We start from the raw sequence: 20,728 nt of genomic DNA on the forward strand, positions 1-20,728 counted from the left end.
AACAGAACAAAACCCAATAAAAAAGCCAGAAAAATGAAAAACACAGGGAAAAAAATAGTGGCATTCCCTCTCCCAATGCCTGTTCACACCTGCTGAACTTGCACATGCCTCACACTTGTGAGATAGAGATGAGTTCTGCAAGTTCATCATCACCACTGTGACTTGGGAAAAAATCCAGGTGGGAAATGGCCCATGTTGTTCAAACTCTGAATATTGCTTTTGCTGTTCCACAGTGGATGCTGGCTAAAAAAGCCAAATTTGGAGCCTGGTGGGGGGGGGGGGGGGGTCTCTGTCAGTCCCCCCCTAAAGAAGTCAAATCAAGTTTGATGGGAGGAGAAGCAGTGAACATATGGAAATTAAAAATCAAGCTGGAAAAAAAACATTGATGAAGTTTAAATTAGGAGCCTGTTTATTCATCACCATCTGTTTATAGTGCAGCAAGATAAGAAATAATTAATAGTTCCTTGCTTGGAAAAGTTCAAGTGAATTCTCACCTCCCTGCTGCACAAGCCCTCCTGGGGCAGATGAGGTGTCAGTGGGATTTGTGGGACAATCCTGTTATCAGCAGCTCTCCAGGTGCTGGAGAAGGCAGATCCAGCTCAAAAATTCCAGAGAATGCCCAAACAAGGGTGGAGAAAATCCATGGATGTGGCACTTGAGGACATGCATCAGTGGTGAATGTGGTGGTGCTGGGCTGGTGGTTGGATTTGGTGACCTTGGGGGTCTTTCCCAACCTTTCCTTCTGTGATTCTGTCATTTCAGAGCTGTGCAGAGCTCTCACAAGTCTTGTACCACATTCATCAGCCTCTTAAAAAGTCCTGGGACAACAGGAAGGGCATTAAATGGCAGTTGTTGGTCTACTAAATCAAACCTCTATCAACATACTCAAAAAACCCCCCAGTTTAGCTCAGTCTAAAATGTATTTGATCTTGATCTTGGTCACTCTAAAGGCAAAAGGACCTGTTGGACTTTTTTCCATGTTCTCTTTTATTAATTTTTAATTTACTTTTTTCCTATTATTGCAGCCTAGGTGATACAAAGAGTCTCTCAGTTTCATTCTTGCTCTGACCAGTAGCACTGGGCAACTCCCAGATGTGACATCAGTCCCCTCCATTCCTTGAATGGAGAAAATTCCTTGAATGGAGAAAATTCAGCCATGGGACTTGAGGACCTTAAATCCCAGACTGTCAAGTAGGATCAGTACCAAAGTCAAGTTCCCTTTTATTTTTCAGGAATTTTTCTCCCAGTTCTTTGGCAATGATCATGATACACAATAGGACAAGTCCTTCCAAAAGGTCTTCCTACACCATTCCCTCCTCTCTCTGGGACTCTTCCCAAACACCTTCATGCTGCAGCCTTACAGAGGTGGAACCCACTCCCTGGAAACTCAAAATAAAGAAATCTGCCATGGGTTTTTCAGAGGAGAACTTTTGCAGAGTCTGCTGTGAGAGCTGGCCCCTGAAACATGAGGGAGCAGAGTTTTCACAGGGGTGAAAAACCAGCCTGAACCCTGAGAACCAAACCCAGACTTTGGTCTTGGCTGACCCAGCCTGAAGCTGAAGCTGCTCTCCCAGACCAGGAGTTGCATTCTGAGGAAAGAATAATCAGCAAAATTTTCCCTAAAAGTGGTTCTTTTTTCTGTCCATCCTTGCTCCATGGACACACAGCCATGGCATGGGAATGACTTTTGACAAGGGATTTTCACTTGGTTTTGGGTTTCTCTGGTGTGCTCTGGCCAGGTGTAGGCAGCTCTTTCAGGATGTGATGAATCCTGTTCAGATTGTCTTGCCTGTTGTCAAAATATTTAAAATGAGGGGATAACTAAATATTTAAAATCTTAATGAGCAGCTCAGGTGTGGAGGACAAAACCCCACATTTCACAGAAAATCTCTGTGCTGGTGTTCAGTGGCTTGGAGGGGATTTGGCCAGCTGAGGTGAAATCATGGCATGGGGCTTGAATGAGATGACCTTTAAAGGCCCCTTTCAACCCAAACTATTCCATGATCCTGTATTTCAGAAGGGAGGAATGCAATCCCAGCCTCACTGAAAACTGGGATTTAGCTCCAGGTGCTTGGAATTGGGATTTAGCTCCACCTCTCCAGTGAGCACTGCTGATTCCCAGTTGTATTTTGGTGATTAAGTGGTAAACACGGTAATGCTGGGTTAACTCTTGGCCTCAATACCTAAAAAATGTTTTCCCAATCTCAACAATTCCATGTTCTCAAGAATGGTCTCCCAGTTGCTTCAACCCAAACTATTCCATGATTCTGTATTTCAGAAGGGAGGAATGCAATCCCAGCCTCACTGAAAACTGGGATTTAGCTCCAGGTGCTTGGAATTGGGATTTAGCTCCACCTCTCCAGTGAGCACTGCTGATTCCCAGTTGAATTTTGGTGATTTAGTGGTAAACACGGTGATGCTGGGTTAACTCTTGGCCTCAATAGCTAAAAAATGTTTTTCCAATCTCAACAATTCCATGTTTCCAACAGTGGTCCTTCAGTTGCTTGTCTGAACCCACCCACCCACCTGAAGTGCAAACACCCATCACAACCAGGATGAAATTCCAGCACAGACCCACACAGCACCTCGTCACCTCTCCCTGCTTTTCACCTTGACCTCACCTTTCCACAGATATTAAGATGTTCCAGCATCTCTTTTCTGCCTTAAAACTCAGCAGGGGTGGAGGCTTTGCCTTGGTTTTGCTGTTGCTGACTCATGGCTGGAGGCTCTAACAAGCAGCAGGGTTTGTTTGATTTGGGAACAGCTGTCCCAGGGTTTGTCAGGATTAGCAGCCACTTAGTGGCCATAAATTTATGTTGGAAGAGCATTTTAGTTTGGAGAATGTGCCACACTTCAATGCCAGCAGAAGTTTTGGTTACTTTTATTTTAACATGGGTTGCTAGATAAATTCACATAGCCATGCAAAGGTTTTAGAAATACAGAGGAAGACCACTTCCTCTGTTCGTACAATGGAAAATAAATCCCAAGTATTTTCAAAGCTCTGGACAGTTAAATTAATAAATTAATCTGGAGCTCAGATTAAATCCATGCAGAGGTTTTGTTTCTGACAGCAGCCTGTGTTTGTCCCTCTCAAATCCCATCAGATTCCTGGTTAAAAAGACTCTCCTTCCTCATCTTTTCTTTTAGTTTTTCTATTAATATTGACTTTATCTGAGCAGTTTCATGATGGTCTCCACCCTTTCTACCTGAGGAATATTGCACACACCAAAAGTGAAGTTGGGAAAAGCATCCCTAGAGGTTGAGCCACTCATCTTTGCTATGAATTTCTCTCTGGAGATGCCAATATGGGAAAAACCATCTAGGAAGGTCCCTAAATTCAAAGTCTGATTCTCTGTAAATCCAGTTGTCTACAATTCCTGGAAGAGCAGAGGGATTGGAGTGAGAAAACTGGAGTAATCCTTTAATCATGCTCTGTCAGAGCACTGGAGATCTTGTTTAGAGGCTGCTGAGGAGATATGTCATGGTTTTGGCAACACCTTGTGTAAACCTTCTTAAATCCTGGATCTTTTCTTTCAGTTTACATCTTCTGGAGTTAGGCAGAAGGGCTCGGCTCACAAAATTGATTTATGAAAAGGAGGGATTAAAGAAGTCAAGTGTTTATTTAGTTTGTTGGTTAAAAAAGGCTGAAAGATTACAAACTTTTTTTTTTTTAAATGAAACTATTTCCCAATAGATGTTGTTGATGGAAAATCTCAGGATTCTCATGCTTAAAAATCACCCTCTAGCAACAGTCACTGGTGATTTCTTTCATGTTGATTAGACTGATTCAGTCTGGGGGCCTTAAGGTGAGGTTTCCTTCCTTATGTCTTTGGGCCAAATTTCTGCAAACATTTAGGAAGAAAGTAATTTTTTAATATATTCTTGTTGAGTGCTTAGAGAGCTTCTACTTGCAGAAGTATAAACCAAGTTTTATAGTAATTAATGGTGTTATAGAAGCATGGAGTTGTTAAGGTGGAAAAGACCTTTAAGATCATCAAGTCCAGCTTGTGGGAAAAATGAAATCACAGATATTGAGGCAAACTCTTTTCACTTATCCTGAATTTTGGGATCCTTTTTGCTTTCTGTGATTGCTTTTCTGCTGCACAGGAGCTGCAAACCCCTCAGTGAGTGATGAGCAAAGAGCACCAGAGCACCAGCAGAGCTCATGGGTGCTGGGAAGGAAATGCCACCGTGCCAGGGGTCACAGCCCTGGCAGGATTGTGGCTTTCCCCCAGCTGCTTGGCTTCTCTGTCACATCCTGCCTGCAGGGCTGGAGGCAGAGCAGGCAGCACAACAGGCAAAAAAAACCCCAAATTAAACACAAAGCTGTGGAGAGCTGGAAGGGGAGCTCTGAGTGGGTTTCTGCTGAGCTCTCTGTCAGTGGTGATACAAATACAAAATAAAAAATGTGATGAGATGGAGCTGGGGGAAGGAGAGATGCCCAAAGCATGCTGGAGTGTGAGTGGGACTGGGGACAGGAGGGCACAGCAGTGACTTTTCCAGGGAAGGGAGGGAGGATGCATTTAGTGAAACCTCAGAGCCAAACTAACCCCAGGCAAACTCAATCTGTCACAGAAAAATAGGGTCAAACCCTACTCTGCAAGCCTAGGGCAGGATGGGGTAGAATTAAACCCCCCAAAGGTCCAGGGGAGAAATGATAGGGAGCTGTCTCCATGCTGGAAGCTACTGAATAGGCTGGGACACTTCAGCTTGAAAAAGAGGTGCCTGAGGAGGGATGTTAGAGAGGATTTTATGGGTTTTCTCCCCAGGGAAAGGGATATTGTGGTTAGGCTGTGAATATTTCTGTCTTTGTAAAAGAACTGAGCAATTTCTAGTGAAAGCAGCAATGAGCAAAAGTGAATTCAGAAAAGGACAGAATTTTTCTGTCAGTGGACACTTAAATTGTGCAATGCCTTGGCACGGGAGGTTGTGAATTCTAAAAATTTTCCTAAATTCAGAATCAAAATCCAATTGCATTTAATTTACAAGATTTATGGGAGAAAAATAATCTATCTGTGGTATTTTTTATTATCTCATACAGCTTTCAGATATAAGATTATTCCTCATTTGGGAGGTCTCTGCTCTCTGGAGGCTGTGGTGGCTGCAGTGACCCAGGGCTCATGGTGGCTTTTCTTCCACTGAGATTGAATTCAAACTGCCTGGGTGGTGCTGAGTTTGGATTGTTGCAGGCACCATCTTTTGGGGTCTGATCCCTTCAGTCAGGGAGAGATCAGAGCTGGGACAGGGAGACTGATGCTGGGATAATTGGCTGTAATGAGATGCTTTTAATGAGGCAAGCCAAGGGTGAGCACCAAGGCTGGGCCTGTCATGGGGACAATAAATGTCCCCCATGGCTGTTTACAGTCCTGAGAGCTTAGAAAGTGCCTGCTGGTATGAAATTGGAGTGAAAATGAGATTTTATTGCAGCACACCAGGCTGTGATGGTGCCCTGGGATAGCTCAGCCTGGCTGTGCCTTTGCCCTGCTGTTCTCCCTGAGGGTGCTGAGAGCTCCTGAGATAGCCCAGGGTCCAGTGGGCACCCCTGCCTCTGAACAGGGATTCCAGGGGCAAAATGTGAGGGAATGATTTTCAGAAGAGACCTGGAGTGACCCCAAGCATTAGGGAGAATTTGGTGGGAGGGGTTGGGCTTGGTGCCCTTGGATGTCTTTTCCAACCTTAATAATTCCTTGATTTAGTGAAAGGCTGATGTGCTGAAAGGGTTTTTCCCTAAACTGGGAAGTTTCCTGGCTTCAGAGAGAGCCTGGTACCAGCCTGCTGCCATTCATCTCTTTCTCAGCCAGACCAAGTCCCATCTCAGGGCTGTGCCAAAGCTCTGGAATTCATGTTTATTCATGAGGGAAAGCTATTCTCTGCTGCTTCCTAGATAAGCTTTGGCCACAATTTGCTGTAAGTGTAGATATGAATCCAATAAATGGATTTTTAATGCTCCAGTCTGCCACTTCTGCAAACCAGTGTGAGATCTGACCTGTTTTCTGTTTATTAACCTTTCAAAGGGAGAGGAAATGAGAGCTCTGATCCACTTTTAGCAGAGACAGTGGGAAAGGTGTGCTGGGGCCTCCAGATGCCCTGCAGCCAGCACTGTGTCACTGGTCTGCAGCTTCTTCTGAGCCAGAACCTCTCAGAGGAGGGCTCTGAGTGAGGCTGGTGCAGCTCTTGGCTTGCTGGTGGGGTATTTGGCTGGCAGAGAGGAAGGCTGAGCTGCTGGATAGAGGGATCTGAGCTCCAGCTTCTCTAGAGGAGTGAAGGATTTCTCCCTGCAGCCCTCTAGGAGAAGATATTGAGCTCCAGAGAGCACTTGAGGGTCTGGCAAGGAAGGGCAGGGCAAAGCTGAGGGTGTGAGAGTCACAGTTAAAATATAAAAAATGGGGGGGAAAAAACCCTCTTCTTTTAAAAAGTATTTATTTAATTTTTTAAAGTTTATTTTTATAATGACAAGATTTTAAAGACTGCACCTGAGACACCCAGAGAGATGTTAGAAAAGCCACACACTTATTTTTAAACAGCTCCTCCAGATTCACCTGGGACCCTTCCCAAAGCCAAGCACAGCCCCTGGCAGTGTGCCCCCCCCTGGATTTTGGGACTGGCACATGGGCAGAGCAGTTCTGATGGAAATGGAGAGTTGGTGTGGTTTTAACTGAGTGCCACTTGCTGCACTGGGTGAGGATTGCTGAACACCTTTGTAAGCTCCCTGCAGACACTGAGTGCAAGGGAGAACACAACATTTCTAATTCATTTATTCATGGGGAAGCACTTATCATCCCCAAACAAGATGTGGTCAGGCCAAACTTGTCCTCTTTGCTGCATCCAAGTGATGCCACAGGGAAGGGAGGGATTTCCTTCCTTCAAGGCACAGTGCAGCTCTTTCTGCCCTCAGATGGATTTTTGCCTGCCAAGCCCCCAGTCCCAGCAGTTTTCCAAGATGAAGTCTATCAGTTTGGGAGGAAGAAAAGCATTTTCTGGAAGGTTCTTTGATAAGTGTTGTCTGTGTGCTGGGTCAGATGAAAGGGCACAAAGCTTTACCTGATGGGATTATTGCAGCACTGGACTGTGCATGCAAAGCATTTTGCAGGTATCAATCTTTAATTGTTCCAATTCTGTAAACTCCAGTTATTCTCTTATGATCACTAAAAATTACTGATTTTCCTGAACTGCAGATAATTAGCCCAAGAAAGACACAGACCTGTTAGAGCAGGGTGCCCAGAGCAGCTGTGGCTGCCCCTGGATCCCTGGAAGTGTCCAAGGCCAGGCTGGACGGGGCTTGGAGCAGCCTGGGATGGTGGCAGGGATTTGGAATGAGATGATCTTTAGGATCCATTCCAACCCAAACCATTCCAAGATTCACTGATCCTGTGGTGACAGGCACTGCCAGCCAGAGTTCTGCTTTCCATTCCCTTCTTTATTTATTGCAGAAATATTTTCAGCATGTCTGGGGCAGCAGTGAGGAAGATTGGTGTGGTAAGAGCTATCAGGTGTTTACAGAAGCAATAATTTGTAAAAATACACTTTATGTGTCTTGCAAGGACAGTTTCAGTTTCTTTTTAGCAGAAAAAAAAAAGCTTTTTAATACAAAAGTCAGCACCTAAAAGCTTTCTTTACACATCACAGGTGGTGCTGAAAAATGTCAACAGAGAAAAAGATACAGATCACCAAAACTCTCAGAGTGCATAATTCAGGGCATTTAAAAAGCCATCTGATGCTATCAGATGGCTTTTATTTTGTATTATAACCTATCATGAGGTAATGGCTGCACTCTAATTTATTGCACTCAGTGGAGGAAGAGATTGTAGAATGTGAAATATTCCACCATGGAATCATTTCCCGTGGAATCTTTAATATCCTGGCACTGTTGGAGCCTCTGGCTGTTTGGTGGGAGATAAGTGTGAGGCTGTGAGACCTGAGCTGGGCACCTGATACAAGGACCTGAAACCTGACTTTAAATGAGCTCTGCATGAAGGAGATCCCATCAGTTATTCCATTTCTCAGGCTCTGATAAACTCAGCTCAGGACTTCATCATTTGAAAAGTTCAGTTTGTCCATGAAAGAAGAGGGGAGGAAAAAGCTGTAAAATCACTTTGAAAGCCAGCTAAGGGTTCTTTTTCAGCTTCAAAGCATTTCTGTGTGCTCTCTATTGATCTGAGACAGATCTGCCTGGGGATGACACCAGCCCTTTCCTTAGCTCAAGGAGTAAAAGATGATTTAAAGGAGGAATTTGGGTGTAATTACCAACAAGTGCAGCCTGACAGGAGTTTTCATAGCTCCATTTGCTGGCACAAGAGGAGTATTTCCTCAACATTTTGTCACCACTTTGTTCCTCACACCCCAGACTCTCTCCTGTGGGGCTGGTGACCTCAACAACTCGTGAGTCACATTTGGGGGAGTGTTTCCATCTGATGGGCTGTTAAATGTTAAATAACATTTCTTATAGACAAATAACTGAGAGCAGAGGTGCTGGAAACAGGGAGCTCTGCTGACAACTCATCCATCTCACCCAGGCAGCAAGTGAAGTGCCTGGCTCTTGGAAATATAAAGCAGGGGGGGAAAATGTCAAAATTCTGCTAAGAACTCTAAAATGGTGACATATCAATGTAAAAATGGGTTTGAGTCCTTTAGTTTTTTTTGAAATTCAAACCTGCCAACTCCTTTTGGCTTCAGCATTAATGTTACATGATCCAACAATGCAGCATGCACGGGGTGTTATTAATGCCTTTTGAGAAATAAAAGGGCAAAAAATCAAAACATTAGAAATCTGTGGAAAAGACATGGTATTTTTCATTCCACTAAATCTTTTACCCTACCCAGAAAATCTCCAGCAATGCCTCATTGTGACAAACCCCTGGGTTTTCTCCCTGTGTTGGTTATTCCTTCATTCCCAGCTTGGCTGTGCCACCTTCCCTCACTCCTCCACAGGGATGCTCTCCTGGCCACAGCACTGTCCCTGCTCAGCCTCCAGCAGTGTTTTGTGCCTTTTTCCTTTTTAAGAAGAAAACTGCTTCTGCTGAAGGCATTTTGGTCCTTGATTGTCATCTGTGTCCCCTTCCTGCTGTGAGAGCTGCACAATCACTGCAATGGGAAGGAAAAGATGATGGCATTTGGGGAAGCACAGAAGGAAGGGGAAAAGATCTCACAGGTTCAGATCAGGTCTTGTAGTGCAACAGGGAGTGACAAAGGCAAGGAAGAGAGATATTTAATTGGGAATTTCTGCCTTTTTCATCTAGGAGAAGACACTGTTCTTGTATCAAGCTTGATTTGCCTTTTTTTTTTTTTTTTGTTTTGTTTTTTTTTTTTTCCTTGTCTGCTGTTCTATCCATACTGATTTCTGGAAAATTACAGTGCTGAATTTAAGGGATTGGGGGAGCTAAAACCTGAGTGCTTAAAATAAATATTTAGAGGGGTTTCATTCTAAAAGGTGCCTGAGATGGGTTGAGGGGCTCTACACACCTTTGCAGAGCTGCTCTGCTGCATCCAGCCCTCCTGAGTGCTCCACCATGTGCTTTTGTCTCCTCCCCAGGCTGCAGGAGGCAGTGGGACAACATCACCTGCTGGCCTGAAGCAGAGGTGGGAGAAGTCGTGGTACGGCCATGCCCCAAGTACTTCAGGTTCCTGACCTCCTACCTGGGTAAGCAAATCCCAAATCAGCTCCACAGCTTCACTCCCAGGGGGGTTTCTCAGCATCCCACGGGGGGAACATCTCCATAAGAGGGAGAAACCAGCTCTTAGCACGAGGCTGTCACCACATTTCTCTTCACAGAGAAAAGCGAGGCACAATTCCTTCTTCCCAAGAATATTTCTGGGTTTCACATTCTCCGAACCTCAGAGAAAGGAAAACCATTATTTATTCCATTTGCTGTGCCCGTGTGTGTGTGTGAAAAGTGGAATGGAACATGGAGATTGTTTACCCAGAGTGATGGATGGTGCTTTGTTCCCTTGGCCTGTCAGGGCCAAGTGAGTGTGTGGGGACTGTGGGGTGACAGTCAGGACATTCAGAGCAGTGTGTGCTGGTTCTTTCCTCGGGGTCACCATTTGTGACGGTGTTCACAGGGGTCCCAGGATGAAGGAGGAGATGAGAATCTTGACTCCATGTTCAGAAGGCTGATTTATTATTTTATGATATATATTATATTAAAAGCTATGCTAAAAGAATAGAAGAAAGGATTTCAGCAGAAGGCTGGCTGAGAATAGAAAAGGAATGAATAACAAAGGTTTGTCTGTGACTGAGACAGTCTGGACAGCTGGGCTGGGATTGGCCATTAATGAGAAACAACCACAGAGACCAATCCCAGACCCACCTGGTGCATTCCACAGCAGCAGATAAAAATTGTTTGCAGTTTGTTCCTGAGGCCTCTCAGCTTCTCAGGAGGGAAAAATCCTAAGGAAAGGATTTTATATAAAACATGTTGGTGCCAGTGGTGAGCAGAGTGGAGTGCTTGGCAGGTTCAGTTTAGATGTAATGTAACCCAGCTTGGCAGGTTTTGTTTAGCTCTAATGTAACACAGTGTAATATTGTGGGGTGAGGAGTAGGCCCCGGCCAGGTGGCAACAACAACAGGGGTGTGACAGATCCCCTCACAAGCTCTGTGTAAGAGCTGAAATGGGGGATGCAGGACTGCAGGCAGCTCTTCCAAATGCAGTTTATTCCATCCCAGATGTCACAGCAGCCCAGGGTGGTGGGTGACAGAGCTGTGCCCACAGCTGTCAGCTCCAGCTGCAGGCAGGCCTGGAGACCCTTTGGTTTGGTGACAATGCATTCTGTACTTTTCTTTGCTGAGCACCTTAATACAGCAGAACCAATCTATACCTTAACTTTTACCTATAGCCTATCATCACTACTGTAATTACCACATTCATGTTACTGTTCCCCAATCACTCACAGTCAGTACATTACAGTTTAAGCCAGAAGGTGTTACTCAGTTTTCTTGCAGTGGAAAATTCTGAGACCTTTTTCTACTTGTAACTTTGCTGACTTGTTTGCCTGTGCCATCTTTCTGCTTGGTAAAAACATCTTCTTCTTTGGGGTGGGTTCATCCTTTGCTCTAAGCCATAAAAACCCCTTCTAACTCACACACCCTCCTTGGTTATCCACTAAGACTGGCTCAGCAATTCTTTTATTCTATATCTAAACTTGCTTCCAACTCTGTTCCTTCATCAGACTCCACATTCGAAAATCTTTCAGCCAAGCACACACATCTGTGAGACTTTCTTGTCAAACTTTCATCCTTCCCAACACCCTGCAAATCCCAGCTACCAGAGGTGGTTCAGCACAGAACAAAAAGGCAGCAGCACCGGTCTTGGGGTGACACTGGGGTGGCTTTATCTCATGTCCAGCACCCAACACAAGGACTTGGGGCTAACAAGAGCTTTGATAACATCACTCAGGAGGAGGGATTTAGGGCAGCAAACAATAAGAGTATGGTTGGAGAGGGGTCAAAGGTGGGATATTTTACACATGAACTAGTAAAGGAGCACTAGGGAGGGGAATAACTTGGGCAAACCAATAGGGTTCTAAAGGACACATAATAGACACATATTTTATGAAAAATCCTTTTGCTGGGATTTTTTGTCCTGAGAAGCTGAGAGGCCTCAGAAATGAAATGTAAACAAAAATTATCTGCTGCTGTGGAACGTACCAGGTGCATCTTTGATTGATCTCATGTGGTTGTTTTTAATTAATGGCCAATCTCAGTCCAGCTGTCTCAGACTCTCTGGTCAGTCACAAGATTTTATTATCATTCTTTTTCTTTCCTTGTTAGCTTTCTGATGAAATACTTTCTTCTATTCTTTTAGTATAGTTTTAATATAATATATATCATAAAATAATAAAACAGCCTTCTGAAACACAGAGTCAAGATTCTCATCTCTTCCCTCATCCTGGGACCCCTGAGAACACCAGCACAGACAGGGAGCTCTCCAGAAGAGAGGGCAGGTTCGAGGGAGGATTGACACTCAGTGGGAGGGGGGAGCAAGGAGGATCCTGGGGAAAAAGGGCAGGGATAGGAGGGATTGACAACTGGGAAGGTGGGGGGTTAAATCTTGATCAGGAGTGGCTGGGTGGCAAACAAAGAGATTGACACCTAACCAAAATGAATAGCAATGAGGGAGTATGTCTGATTTTAGAAACACAAGATATAAAATGGGGAGCTTGTGCCACTCCAAAGACAGGGGGAGGACAATACAGAGGGATTACAAAACCACAAATTATACAGTGAACCTGCATAATACAACATAATAGAATATAGAATAATATAGCATAATAAAGTAATTAGCCTTCTGATATCAATGGAGTCTTCCTCATCATTCCTCCCTGCCACGGGGGTTGTCCTGTTTTGATAGGAGGTGAAGGAGGTTTCCAAGCCATTCATGAATTCCCAAACATCAAAACATCCTCCCTGCACTTGCAGCAGCACTGCTGTGGATCACAGGGATGCAAAAATGGCTCCTGGTGAAATCCAATAATATGGATGTCATGCAGTGGAGATTGAATCAACTGTGGGACAGTTGTGTTTGTTGTGCAAAATGAGCAGTTTAGTACAATCATTAATTACTTCTCTGACAGAAAATGAACAAGCTGGAACTGGACATAATAAAGTTGGGTTTTTTTTTTTCTGCTGGAATGACAAATCTGACCACAGGCCAAGGAATTAACCTGACAAATAATGGGCAGGGGAGGTTAATGGAGGAGGTAGCTTAACTTACTGTTCAGAGTGTTCTGAGAAGCTTTAGTTTAAAAATCAGGTCTCAAGGAGCTGTGTAGCAACAGGGCTGATTGTGCCTCCTGGTAGTTTATTCTTATTTTTCACTATTTTTATTATAGAAGCCCTGAAGGCCTTAACAGAGAATTAAGTTCTTTTGCACTGGAGATCCTGCATTGAACTGACCCTCCGTTTTTAAAGCCTTGTAGTACAAACACACATGATGAATTAGGAATGGGGGTAGGGGCACAATATCACCCCTGTTCAACTGGCCTGGGCACTGCACTCATTAACCAGCACATGCTGATTACATGACCTGCCCAAGGCCACACCAAAATTCTTTGCAGGCACAGAAGTGAAATTCAAAATCCCTGGCATCCTATCCCGTGGATTCTTGGCTTCTTTTTTTCTGCCAGGGTTGGGATTAAATGTGTGAGATGGAATTTCTTGTTGGGACTCAGGTGTTTATCAGTTCTTATCTCTGTCACAGCCTCACAAACCCTGAGCTCTGCAGCACTTCACTCTCACAAACTGAAAATGGAGCCCCATCTCTCTCTCTCCAAGGCCTTTGAAGGATCAACTGCCCAATTAGGAAATGACACCTCAATTATTTTCACTTTTAACCCAATAACCAACACCCATGGCTGCAATGGGGACTTTTTATCCAATGACACAAAACCACCCAAACCCATGGAGGAGAAGAAGGAGAAGGAGAAGAAGAAGAAGAGGAAGGTGAAGAAGAAGGTGAAGAAGAAGGACCAACCTCCTCCCTAAAACCTCCACCTTGCTTTATATCCATCACTGCATTCTAAACCCTCAAACTCTGAGTTTCCCACCCTGTGATATCACACACTTCTATCCCAACTCCACACCCACAATCCCAGTTCTGCCATTCCATTCTGGAAGCTTCTCCAGGCCTCAGGTCAGTGCAGTGTTCTCTTGGGGGTCAGTGCCTGGCAGCGCAGAAATCTGGAATTCTCAGCAGCCAGGGCTCCAACACTATCCTAGTCCTGATTTCCTCATTTCTAAAATTCCCTGGTAGTTCATCACTCCTGCATCAACACCCAGGGAGAAGAGGCAGAAGCTGCTGTGATATCACATCTTGCAGGACAAGACCCCTGTGCACAGGATCAGTTGTGTGGAATAATTTCCTGCTGTTCCTGCTCTCTGCCCTCCCCCTGAGCACAGCATTCACTCACTGGGTTTTATATACCAGCAGAGTTAGTAAAACACCAAGAAAAATCTCTTAAAAATGCTTTTTAGTACATCATCCCACCAGAGCTGAGTGATGAGGAGAATACTGTGTATATTTGATTAAATATAGAGGTCAAGCAGTGGAACAGGCTGCCCAGGGAAGTGGTGGATTCAATTTCCAGGGAAGTGTTCAAAAATAGGAACATGGTTTAGTGTGGACCTGGCAGTGTTGGGTTAATGGTTGGACTTTATGTTCTTAGAGGTCTTTTTAAACCTCAAGGACTCTATCTCTGAGCTGGTTTTATTGTCAGAGATGAGGAACAGGCTCCTTTAGGAGTACAGTTCAGCTGGTTTTTAGATTCCCACTCCAGGATGAGTGGAGTGAGAATCCATAAACCATCCATAAACCACATATTTCTCTCCATTTGCAATCAAAATATTGCAGAGTGGCTCTGGCAGATGAGAATATCTTCCCATCTTCCCAACAGGATTGAATTCCTCCTCAGCAGAGCACCAACAGAACAAGTGATGCCATTCCCAAAGCAGAAGCAGCAGCTTTGATTCTCTCTGAGTCAGATGCTTTGTACACAACCATCAACAAACAGAGAAAGCAGGGATGGTCTCAGATAAAGGGAGGGGAAGATTGCCCCCTGTTTTATAGGATTTGTTGCAAAATTAATGCCATTAAATGTTGTGAAGCAGCTCTTCCTTTGTAGCAGTGAGTGTCATGGAGCAGCTTTCAAGGAACTCAATCATCTGGGTAATTTAGTTTGTAAAATTGTTTGTGTCGTTCTCTTTGATCCTTTTGCAGGAACAGGAAAGCTTTTATCAAGTTGTGAGCCAGAGAAAATCTTTTTAATGTGTTTATATAGGAAAAGAGTGAAATACCAGGGAACAAAGAGTTAATGTGATTTTCCTGCCTCATGGAGAATAAGCTCTTCAAATGACTAATATCCCATCTCATGGTTAATAAAGGATAAAATGTCTCATGGCATTTAAAAACCTTAAACTGTCCTGATGTCATTTGACATTAATTTTTTATGGCATCCACAGATCCAGAAAATTTTCATTATTTCATGATGTTCATCAGTGCCATGTGAGGGAGATGGATGAAAATATTTTTGGCACCTTTCATTATTAAAGTGCATTGCTTTCCACCCCTTGACCAGAGTGTTCCAGCTCTCTTTCCATAGGTGGAAGATGACATTTGTGAGAGGGATTTATGTCTCACAGTTTCTCCAAAAGCAAATTGTCCACCATGCACAAGTTAAATTAGCACTGACAGTTTTTAAGCTTCAGCTCTGAGATTAATTGAGCTAAGGGGGTGGGGATGGGCACAGCCAAGCTCTAGAATCCCACTCAGAGAGGTGAGATCCATCTGAGTTTTGGGCTTGCCAAATTCTTTTTTCTGCAGGTGTTCTAAATTTATTTCCCCTCTCCTTTCCCCTCCTTTGTGAACACTTTTTATTCTGCATTGCTTCTGAAACTGGAACAAAAGTTGAATAAAATGAGGATAGGGAGGAGCAGAGAGCAGCAGATAAGAAGACAACATCACCTCTCTATAGAACCCCAAAATGAACCATACCCATTACTTATTTGCTACAATGGTCATTAAAATACCAAAGAAGTTGAGTGTGGTTTTTGTGGAGTTCACTGAGAGCCCTCAACCTGCTCAGGTGCCCTGCTGTCCACACGTGCCTTCATATTAGAAAGGCAAAATTACCTGGAGAAAAGGGCATCACCATCCCTGGCAGTGCTCAAAAACATGTGGATGTGGCACTTGGGGACATGTTTGATGGTGGCCTTGGTAGTGTGGGTTTAATGATTGGACTTGATGATCTCAGAGGGCTTTTCTGACCTAAACCATTCTATCATTCCATGATTTTTTTGCACTGAGGTGTCACAATGCTTGTGCCCCCCTCCTCTGAAGGTCTGGGACTACACCTCCACCTCTACCCAAAAATGGGCATATTTTTCTCCTAAATGTTTCCTGGAATTCTATAATTGCAGGATCAAAAGATATAGGGAGAATTTTATCCTAAAATTTGACAGCTCTGCTTTTAGGATGAGAAAACAAATGGTTTACAAAAGGTGCCTAATCAAGGGGAACACTTATTGTTAAAAAGGGGGAATTATCTGTATTAAGGATCAGGATCTTCATTCTTAGAAGTGAAATGTGCAGGAATGGAAAAGGAAAATATGGGAAAACTGAGTTTTGCCACAAAAACAGGGTGCAGGAAGTTTCAGGGCACTGGACACGAGGCAGCAATATCTGCAGGCCAAGTGATGTGAAAATCCACAAAGGAAGAAAATTAAATTGGTCTTGTTTGATGTGCTGACCCAGTGCCACAGGTTCTATTATGACATGAAGTTATGAGATACAAAAATATAAAATAACATTAAACAGTGGGCAGAAATTGCACTGAAGGAATGATACTGTGAGAGCACAACTGAGGCAGAGGAAGCAAATTGGGAAATTATCCTGACATGACTTCCCCCACAAGTTTTTCCCAGGCCTAAGCAGTTCAGCATCCTGCTAAGTGCAAGCTGTCTGCAAGTTTCAAGTGTTTCCCAGGAACAGTGGGAACAGATCAATAATAAAAATGAAAATAGAGATGTGCCAGTGGGCTCAGCAGTGTCTCAGGAATGGTAAATAATAAAAGTGTTACTGCTTTAATAGTTTCTGCTTGAAATAATCGATTTATGTCCCTGGAATATGATGCTAGAAAAGCAGGACTGATTGCTGGGCAGAGCACACCTTCCCCTCTGCTTTGGAAGTTGTTACAGAAAAGGGCAAGGAAAGCAAGAGGGGAGCAATACCCAAGAGCCCTGAGCCATGATTGACCTCAGATCTCTTTGTCTGAATTCAAACTCCCATTTAAAGCAAATAAGAGGGTTTTTTTCTAAGAAGATCAAAGAGGTAAAACTTCACCTGTAATATGAACTTTCAGACATGTCTCAGAGTTTGAAGGGTGTGTTTGAAACAGATGAGAGGCAGAAAGAAATTAAGTAGGAGAAAAGAACCTGAAGAGCAAGACAAGAGCTCTGTGCATTTATTCAGTTCATCTGTTCAGTGTTTAACTCCCAGCCAGATCAAACACCTCTGATAAAGAAAATGTTCTGTTTTTATCTCTGTTCCACAAACTCCTCCCTCCTCTTCTGCTGTGTCATGAATAAATCACATCAAATGGAAGGAAATTCCTCTCAGTGCCAACAAGGAGGTCTTGTGGGAGGTTCCATGGAAGGGAGGTTGGAACTGGGCTTTAGGGTCCCTCCCAACCCAAATCATTCCTTGATGATTTCATGATTCTGAATTCTGTGACAAGATTTGCTTGTGCAGCCTCCATCTTTGAAGGATTCCAAGAATATCCAAAAGGCTTCTGGTCATGCTTAAATGTTAGGTGACCACACCTGAGCAAGGGTTTGGGGCCAGGTGATCTCCAGAGGTCCCTTCCACCCTTGGCCACTCTGGGATGCTGTGAAAGCAGGACACTGAGCTCTTGCAAGGCATTATGAGGTTATTGTTAAAATGAATGAGTTAGTTGTGGCTTTTTCAATTTTTTTTTTTTAAGTGGAAAACATCACCTCATTGTTTTTAGGAACAGTCATAGCACTTTGACAGTGGTAACATTGATAAAATTAAATACTAACCCCCCAAAAAACCCAGATTAATGCATGGCTTTAACTAATACCATGAGAATGAGGGGACTCTTCTCACCAGGGACTTGCCTCTTCTTTCTCCAACACAGAGGAGAGCCTGGAGCACAAAGCTGCTGGCACTGGGATGCTCCCCATCTCTCAGGGAATCTCCTCCACTCTGCATTGTTAATTACATGGAGTTATGAACCTCTGGTCTCCTTTCTCATGAAATCTCCAGGAGTACAGTTTGAAAATTTTTGCTCCAGTCTGATAGGAAATGGGGACTTTTGTGGAAATCTAGTGGACTTTGAAATGCTGGAGATAAATTCCAAGTGCAGAAAGTTTGTGTTTTCTGATCCTGTCATTTTCAATGTACTCCAGATTGATTTCAATGTTCTCCATTGGTGCTCATTTTAGGGAGAATTCATGTTACACAAATTACTGAGAAACAGCTCTGGAAAATGGCAGATACAACTTCTGGTGCTTTGAAAAATTTGCCTTTCCATTGACAAATAATTAGACTTTATGACCAAAGCCTGGAAAAAACAAGAGCCAGGGAGACCACAAAAAATGTCTCATTTTCATCAGGGATCTTTGGCAGAGCTGGGATTTGACACTGGAACATAAAAATCTGTGGTACTTCAGTCTAACCTCTGTAAACCTCAGAGGAAAGTTAAGCTTGTGGGGCAATTTCCCAAATTTTATGCTCATTCTCAGTATAGAAAGTGACATTTTAAATAGTAGTAATTAAAAATGTTATTTGGTCTGAGGAGAGACATCATCCATTCCTTGAGGCAAATTGTGGTGTGATCAAATCTTTATTTTCTAACCTTGTACTTTTTGTACCTCTCAGATGTCAGGTGAACATGGGAGGTTTTAGAAAGGTGTCTTGTATCACAAGTGTGTGTATTTCCACATCTAAAAGTGACATGAGCTGCAAAGGGTGGCAGAAAACCTTCTCTGGGAAGTGAGTTTCCCTAAAATCAGAGTAATTTTTATTACTATTTTTTTTAATCCCACTGATGCTTTGTCATTGTTCTTCCCTCTGCCTTGGTTTCCATATCTGCTAAAGCATTGGGACAATTTTTGAAAGTATTGAGAGAGGTGAGAGTTTTTAAATAATCATAAAATTGTGAGGAAGTGCAACTGAAAAGAAATAGGAGAAAAATAAGCTGAAAGAAACACACCTTAGCTCACTGAGATTAAGAAACAAAGATTTCAAACCACAGTGAAATCTTAAGCCATCCCCAAACAGAGTTTTGAGCAGGAAATGGGAAGCAGTGAAGTTCAGATAATGGGATCCATTGTAACAAAGAAGAAATAACAGAAATTGCATAACTCAGAAAAGCTGAAAGTACCAAACAGACGTGTCCTTGGTTTGTTTGCACAAGATCCTTAATGATCCTGATATGAACCCTGGAGGAAAGAACAAACAGTGACCATGCAGGGAAAGCCTGGAAGAGCAGCCCATGGAGCTGGGCTGACTTGCTGCTTCTGGAGCAGCTGTGGAAATGAAGAAAAGCATCTTTGAGAGCCCTCCCTGTGGGATTCACAGCCTCTGAGCCTGAGAGAGGCAGAGAAAAGAATGATCAAAAGAATTCTTATCCCATTTACTGCTCCTGTGTTTTGGAACATGTGGAATGTGTTGGAAAATGGTTTACCTGAAGGAATATGCTTGATTGGATTCTGGTGTGTTTTGTTTTCTTGACCAATCTCTGCAAACTGTGTCCTGTTGGGCAGGAGACAGTCAGGAGATTTGGTTGAGTTGAGTGCTTGTGCAGTTTCAGTTTAGATGTAGTGTAATACAGTATAGAATAATAGTATAATGAAGTCATTAATTAGCCCTCTGATATCACTGGAGTCCTTCCCATCATTCTGCCCTGCTTTATGAAATCTCCCAGATTCAGATCTGCTACAAAGACAGATTAGAGGGGCAAGTTTAATGTCAAAATCCATCTGTCACAGGGACTGGAGAAGTGACTTCAGGCAGGGGATTGTTCTCAGTGCAGAACAGGCCCGTGGTTGGGAAGATGCTCAGATGACTCAAGTGTCAGAAATTGCTGGAGGTGATACTCAAATATTTTTGTGACTCACAGCTGCATAACTGATTTTGTCACATTTGCAGGAGTTTTCTTACTCTTGTGTGCAAAGAGCTCTATTGTTGGAAATGTTTGTAAAGCTCTTTGAGCTTCACTGGTGTCGTTTTTCACCTTAAGAAGCAAGGTTTGAGTTCTCTTTGTTCAGTCTGGTGTATTGACCAGTTTTCCAGTTGTGTGAGGTGAATGGCACCAGTGGAGTGCCCCAATAATGGGATTTCAGTGAGGTGGGCAGGTGGGGACTGGTGGTCAGGAAGGTGCTGGGGGAATTTACAATGTGCTGTTGGGTGCACTTCTACTTTGTTATTTTTTGACAAACCCATATCTTGGCCTTTTAGCCTACAAACCTCTTGGGGTAAGGCTTGTCCTGAGTGCTGGTCTCTCTTTTTGCTGGATTAAGCTGACGTGGCTTTGAGGTCCAGCTGGGACAGGGAGCAGAGATGTTTTACAAAGTGAGAAGTGCTTTGCTCTTACAATCCTGGATGGATCAGGCAGTTCTGAGTACCAAAGAGCCACGTGAACTTCAGTTTTGACAGTTTGGCTGAGGGAGTGAGATGTTCTTGTGTTAATTAAAGCTCTTTTTAGCTGGTCAGAGGCCCCAGGCACTCAGCAAGCTTGACAGTCCAGGAAACCTTCCTGCCCTGGAGTATGCAAGTTGAAACAGGCAAGACAGGTTGTCAGTGTGTGGATTTTCTCCCTTCCCAGCCAAATTTTGAAGTGATTTGTTCACAAACAGGAGTGCAGTACATTTCCCAGGAATCACATTTGCCCAGGGCTCAGCTGTAGGCAAGGTCTGGGTGTGGAGGACTGGATTTAATTCCCAGACCCCTAGCCTTATCTGCATGGTGTGAAATGAGCCCTTTATCTATCCCTGTCCTGGCTTCTCACAGGCACAGTGAAAGGCATAAATACTTCACTGCTCTGTTTAGATAAAAATTTTCCAGGAACAAAGTCAATGTGACAATAAAACATTCAAACAATACTGGTTTAGTTCCAGGAACCAAAGGTCTGGGTACAACTGGCAGCATGGTACCACTGGAAGAGATGTTTTGTGTGCACCTCTGTATTAAAATGTACTTTCCTACTGAGGTCT

At 43.6% G+C, this 20,728-nt stretch overlaps 1 protein-coding gene across 1 annotated transcript in view; it reads left to right on the forward strand.

Annotated features, from left to right (window-relative positions):
- VIPR1 (vasoactive intestinal peptide receptor 1) overlaps positions 1-20,728 on the forward strand; it is a 112,621-nt gene that overhangs the window by 48,137 nt on the left and 43,756 nt on the right. The window contains exon 3 of the mRNA XM_009086260.4: positions 9,530-9,637. Within this exon, the coding sequence (XP_009084508.4) occupies positions 9,530-9,637 (108 nt within the window). The remainder of the gene's footprint in view (positions 1-9,529; positions 9,638-20,728) is intronic.

The sequence above is a fragment of the Serinus canaria genome, chromosome 2 (genome assembly GCF_022539315.1).
Source record: "Serinus canaria isolate serCan28SL12 chromosome 2, serCan2020, whole genome shotgun sequence".
NCBI classification, from domain to species: domain Eukaryota; kingdom Metazoa; phylum Chordata; class Aves; order Passeriformes; family Fringillidae; genus Serinus; species Serinus canaria.